This window comes from Silurus aristotelis (assembly GCF_946808225.1).
Source record: "Silurus aristotelis genome assembly, chromosome: 23".
Lineage (NCBI taxonomy): Eukaryota > Metazoa > Chordata > Actinopteri > Siluriformes > Siluridae > Silurus > Silurus aristotelis.
Window position 1 is genome coordinate 8086425 of NC_139596.1, and position 6673 is coordinate 8093097.

Here is a 6673-nt window from a genome sequence, read left to right on the forward strand (position 1 = left end):
CAGATATGTAAATCTATATACAGGTAGTCCCCGAGTTATGATGGAGATGCGTACTGATGACTCCATCGTAACTTGAAAATATCCTAAATCGAAACATGGACTAGCCTACCAAGGAGTCCTAAAGAATGGTGATCAGTATGAGGCAGTATACTGTATATTGTTAATAATTTAGCAAAACAGAGTAATTTACAGTACCGTAATGTATAAACTGTATTGTATATATGTATGTGGCATCAGGCCTTATGAGCAAAGGTTTTTAAGGGAAGAGCGGGGCTCTGTTTCATTGTCCGGTGACACCAATTAAAAAAAAGAAGAGACAAGCTGAAATTGGGCATTTAAAAACCCAATAAAATATGTGCTCTAACACCGAGGCAACTGAACTTGGATGACTGCTGGCGAGAGTATGGCATCTAATTTACATATCATAAGAAAATGAAAATGCTGCACAAAAAGTACATTTTCAGTTATATTTATGTTAAGATGTTTCATGGTGAATTTTCTTACCCACCCTATAATGTTGCAATTAATAAGGCTGCTGCATAATTCCCTTCTCTGATCACCAGCTTCAGTTCACTTTACTTTATAACTTATTTGTGTGTCCTCCAGATGGGCGTGAACCTGCAGACGAGGACAGCAGCGAATCAGAGGCCGAGGAGGCCAGCAGGGGTCAGGAGTGTAAAACTCAGGCACCAAACAGTCAGCCTGGGAGTGGCTCTCATAGGCCCAAGCCTCCACGCACCAGCTTGGAGGACTCGGGTCGTTGGTCCGATTCGCTCAGCGTCGATGAGAAGGAGGGGTTTGTGTTTGTAAACTACTCAGAGGGTCAAACCAGGCCTGCCAACCCACCCAGTAACCCCCAAACCAACCACCAATCCGTGCCACAGCCCCCCCAGCCTAACAACGTGGAGCCACGGCCTTACAACAAACTCAGAGCAGGTGAGAAAATATACACTATGTTAAAAGCATACGTCAGCATTTTTCATCCTCTGCACTGAACCTTCAGTGTGATTACTGGTATCGCACTTGTTTACCGCACTTGTCAATTTTGTTATTCAAACGCAGTAAAATGTACAGTGTCAGTCTGCTTCATATGAGCTAATTAAGTCCAGTAGCATATATCATTCCCACTATCAGTTTCACTTATGGCTTGATTTAAATAAAACGTTTTTTTAATGCATTAGATTTTTATCCAGCTATTTCCAGATTTTTATGGAGTAAGAGGAGTACACAACATTCTTCATGCTCACTGAATCATTCTTTCTGGAGGTAGCATGCCTCACCCGTCATGGTTGTGGGTGTGAGGCTGGCAGATCTCATAGCTGAGCTCTTTTACTGTTTGTGTTTTTTCCCCCTGTACAGGCTACAGATGGGAGAGACAGCTGGTGTTCCGGAGTAAACTCACCATGCACACAGCTTTTGACCGCAAGGACAATGCTCAACCAGCTGAAATCACAGCCCTCACCATCTCAAAGTAAGATGTTTGTTTCACAATGTGATCTACACACACACACACACACACACACACACACATACATACACACACACACTATACTACACAGTCCACATTTTAGTCCCCATTTGCTTTTATAATAATCTGCACTTTCCTGTGAAGATCTTTCACCACGTTTTGGAGTTTGATTGCAGAGATTTGTGTTCATTCAGCCACAAGGGTATTAGTAAGGTCAGGTAGGTGAGGTGAGGAGGTCTGGGGTGGAGTCAGCATTCCAATTGATCTCAAATATGTTCAGTATGGTTGAGGTCAGAGCTCTATAGCAGGCCACTCAAGATCTTCCACTCTAACCCATGTAATCTATATCTTCATGAGGCATGCCCCCTGATGGCCGTGCTGGAACACCGAGGGGAAATTGTAATGCTGCTGCATGCGAAGGCATCCTTTACATTTGTGTGCCTCCCTTCAACTCGCAACACCAGTTCGGTCACCTTGACTTATTATAAATAATAAACGTTATTGACAAAATAAATCATTAAAAATAAATTCTACATATTCAATAACATTCTACATATGCTGTTATTCCATCATTGAACATTTAAAGTCTCTGGTATGAATGAGTTCGTATTGAATCTATAATGGTCTCAGATGTTGAGCTAATTTATTGCTCAGAAGCTGCTGGTTCCACAACGTCAGCTGACTGTATAAGACTGTAGAAAGGTCATTACCCACAATCACACACTTCGGTGTTTATTATATTTCTTACACTCCGGTGTTTGTAATGTTTTAATGATTTTTAATCACACTCTTGGTGTCACCCAAATGAAGATGGGTTGACTTTTTGAGACTGGTTCCTCTCAATGTTTCTTCCTAACACCATCTACGGGATTTTTTTTCCTCACCACAGTCGCCCCAGGCTGCTCATCGAAGATAAATACACATCATTCACTCGTAATTTTTGTTCTTTAACCTGTACATTCTGTAAAACCGTTTTGAGACTACGTCCATTGTGAAAAGCGCTATAGAAATGTTTCTTTGAATATTCACCACTTTATATTATTCTTCAAACTTTACTCATTTTTAAAAACACCAAAATGTGTTTAAACATTTTTTTTCTGGGCCAATTTGTTGTATCATGTGATTGTATAAGGTTTTTGTGCTATCCTCAGGGACCACAGTAAGGTAGTGGTGGGCGATGGGCGCGGCCGCGTCTTCAGCTGGTCTGTGAGTGAACAGCCGGGACGCTCGGCAGCCGATCACTGGGTGAAGGATGAACAGGTGGAGGGCTGTTCAGCGTGTGCTGTGCGCTTCTCACTCACCGAGAGACGCCACCACTGCAGAAACTGCGGCCAGCTCTTCTGCCAGAAGTATGATCTGTTTGTTTTGTAATACCTTGAGGAAATGTAGAAACAAATAATGGATTGATATCAAGTCAGCATTTAGTAGTAGTTGTAGTAGTATTATATTCTTTATATACTAGTGACTGTATACAAATGATATTTTTAATAAGGTGAATCAGTAGGCAGTACATTTAAATGTACTAAAATTGTAGATCTGAGATAGAATCCTTTACATGGTCAACTCTCTCTCTCTCTCTCTCTCTCTCTCTCTCTCTCTCTTTCTTTCTTTCTTTCTCTCTCTCTCTCTTTCTTTCTCTCTCTCTCTCTCTCTCTCTTTCTTTCTTTCTCTCTCTTTCTTTCTTTCTCTCTCTCTCTCTCTCTCTTTATTTCTTTCTTTCTCTCTCTCTCTCTTTCTTTCTTTCTCTCTCTCTCTCTCTCTTTATTTCTTTCTTTCTCTCTCTGGGAATTACAGTGAAGTTGTATCATTTTAAAATGTGGTTTTTCCCCTAAAAATGAACCATCGCATCAAAATGTATTTTTCCCTGCCTTAACCCGTTGTATGTTGTATACAGGAAAATCAAATTGTAGCCAGAACCAGATTATTATTAATATAGATTATTATGTATATTTTTTACCACACACAAATACTGACTCCGTTCCAGCTATGCAGTTTGTTCAGTTCACTCAGAAATGCATTTTTGGGACTAGATATAATGTGGCTGGGGGACTGTTGGCGCAGCAAAACAGTGACATGGTTGTGTGGATGTGGTACTTGTACAAGTGTATTAAATGAAGCAGCATTTTTGCTGTTTATAAACACTTACACTAAAGCAGAGTAGGAAATGGGAAAAGAGCTATTTAGTGTACATTCACCAGGTAAGCATTCATGCATATGCATATGCATATATATATATATATATATATATATATATATATATATATATATAGAGAGAGAGAGAGAGAGAGAGAGAGAGAGAGAGAGAGAGAGAGAGAGCTCAAAAACCTGTAATATTGATATTACTTATAATTTGTTCAGCAGCATTAACAGTGGATGTAGTGTGCATGCAGACAGGTCCAGAATGTCATTTAACAACTCCATCTTACACTCTTGTACTGTAGGTGCAGCCGCTTCCAGTCTGAGATCAAGAGGTTGAAGATATCCTCTCCTGTTCGTGTGTGTCAGAACTGTTACTACAACCTGCAGCATGAGCGGGCTTCGGAGGACGGGTCCAAAAACTAAAACCGTCCCCGATCACTCGAATAACTCTGACGCACTGATCCCCGTACCTTTCTCTACATCACTTCATTACATTACTACAAACCACAGACTTACAGACAAGAAAATCTAATCCCTAATGTTCCAGGTCACCGCTAGTCATTCTGGGTTTTTTTGTTTTGATTTGTATTGTTTTGGGTTTTTTTGGTCAAAGGTTAGCATTTTCCATAAACTGCTATACATTTTAGATTTTAGGAACAAAACAAAAAAAACAAGACGAAGTTTGTTAATATTGTAAATAGCGAAATGGCCTTTTTAACTACAACTGAAAAGTCATTATTAAAAGAGAAAGAAAACATTTTGCCTGTAACATAGCATTATAACATACCACTCCTGACTTTAAACCTACTACTACTACAAAAAAAAGAAAAAGACAAAAAAAGAAAGCAGTCGTGTGTAGTCGGTGTCACGAGGCACAGCATCCCGGCGGGTAGAATATCGGGGACTATGAATGTTAATAATAAATGTTTGTGGGTTGGCATTATTACCGTGTGTAGTTATGCAAATAATTTTGTTTACAATGTGTTAATGTCAATGTGTTGCCCACAGTATCAATGTCGTTGCCAGTTCCTTTCAAATAGTGTTTTTTTTTGTTGTTGTTGTCGTTGCCAAATTGCCTTTAAAAATCTTTTTAACATATTTCCGAACAAAAGGACATTTTGGTATTTTTGAATCCCACACATGCCTTCTTTAGCATTCCCAGATTATTTAAATCCTAATTTCATAACATATCATGATGCGATTATATGAAATACACATCTGGAACTCTATACTCTTTCACGATCGTGTTTTTTGGGAAATGGAGGCCTACGGGAGGATATTTTACGTTTAACGTCGTCTTTTGTTCGATACTCAATGTGATATGAACTAGCTTTAATATTTCTCTGACACTAATGCAAGCATTTTAAATATTGACGTCACTGACGACGACTTCTCTTGTTTCTTCTTCTTGTTGTTCTTTTTAAAATACGTCAGAAGATCTCGAGTATCCCATTCACTTTAACGTGTTTGAGAAATAACTCGTGTGCCTCAGTCTTGAAGACTGTACTGGAGAATTCAGTGGTTTTTTTTTTTCTTCCATATTTTCCTAACAGTGACATGAGACTTAATATTTTTTTTTTCTTTAATATTTGCTGTATTTCTTCAGTGGTACTGTGGGCAATACTGCATTAAAAGTGCTGCTTTGATCATTAGGAGGAGACATATTATACATTTTCTTTTTTTTTTTTTTATTCTTTTTTTTTTTTTTTTAAAGAGAAACAAATCACTTTAAAGCAAAGAAATATTACATGTGCACATGTCTTTTCTTTATCTTCTTCCCCCTATGTTTGCCATACACACGACTCTGCACTCATTATGGTGAGAATTATGATGACGGTAGTGTGCAATCGTAACATCCAAACCCGAAGGCCACGCGGCTATATCGCTTATTTTTGCACCTTTACGTGTATAAAAAGAAACTATTAATGATTATGGTTTTATCAAATGCATTTTTTATGTTGTATGCTGTCATTTTTAAAGTGGTTTGTTTTCCTTTACAGCAAGATGAACTGTACAAAGTATTTATGCAATTATAATGGTTCTTTTTTTTATGATTGATTATTGTACATTTTTTCAGCAAGTTGGTTTACTTGTTGCATGTCTAACACAGCTGACTTTCTGTGTCAGTGCATTGTACATGTTTGGCATTCTTTTCTTTTTTTTTTTTTTTCCTTTCTTCATAATTTCTATGGCATTATTAAATGATTTGATTATTAAGCCCTGAGAGATCTGTATAGAGTAGACTGATATGCTGAAACACTCTGGGTTGACTTTTGTACTTCATGTATGAAAATTAAGGCCTGGTCACAAGAAAAAAAATCTAACAAATGGATTCCTTTTTTTTTGGTGGTCTTGTGTTGTTAGACTGCATTACTACAGTATCTGGTGTGCAATCTGTGGTAGATGAATGTTCATTGTGCATTTGTGTTTAAATACAACTACATGCCCTCCTCCTTCCTTGTAGAATAACCCTGAAACTGTACTGTTACTATAATGCAATAGATCTGGTACTCATCCTTTTTAATTTAATTTCAATTAAATCTTCGCTGTTTACCACCAGGAGTGTTTTAATCTATTTTTGCTCGTTCGTGAAATTCGGCATAAACAGCTTTGACATTTTCCTTAGAGATTGCATTGTGTGTGATGAACCTTCCCTGGAAGTTCACTTTCAAGGTACATGAAGGAATAAACTTCTGATCAGAAAGACATCAGTTGTAGAGTTCTCAGAGCAGAGGTACTCAAACTTTTTTCTATGAAGAGCCAAAAATCAAAGTTGAACTAGGGCCTTGGGCCGAATATATTAAAATATGTAATATTAAAATGAAAGTTGCCATTGTTGCTCGCATTTATGATTTTATTCTATTGGATGGATGGATGGATGGATGGATGGATGGATGGATGGATGGATGGATGGAGTACAATGAGAACATACTGTAGAAACAATCCAATTTTCAGCACAATAGTTCAAGTTCAATACGGTATACAGCTATTAAAGCTATAGGCAATGCAATAATATTAATAATAATATAAAATATGCAATACAATGTAATATCAGTAAGCTCTAAT

General features: G+C 37.8%; 1 protein-coding gene across 11 annotated transcripts in view; it reads left to right on the forward strand.

Moving 5' to 3' along the window:
- Positions 1 to 6166, forward strand: part of wdfy3 (WD repeat and FYVE domain containing 3) — a 95044-nt gene extending 88878 nt beyond the window's left edge. For all 11 annotated transcript variants that reach the window (XM_083526771.1, XM_083526772.1, XM_083526775.1 and 8 more), the window contains 4 exons: positions 607 to 936; positions 1360 to 1471; positions 2620 to 2817; positions 3910 to 6166. In XM_083526771.1, the coding sequence (XP_083382897.1) occupies positions 607 to 936; positions 1360 to 1471; positions 2620 to 2817; positions 3910 to 4030 (761 nt within the window). In that variant the 3' untranslated portion in view covers positions 4031 to 6166. The remainder of the gene's footprint in view (positions 1 to 606; positions 937 to 1359; positions 1472 to 2619; positions 2818 to 3909) is intronic.
- The last annotated feature ends 507 nt before the right edge of the window (positions 6167 to 6673 follow it).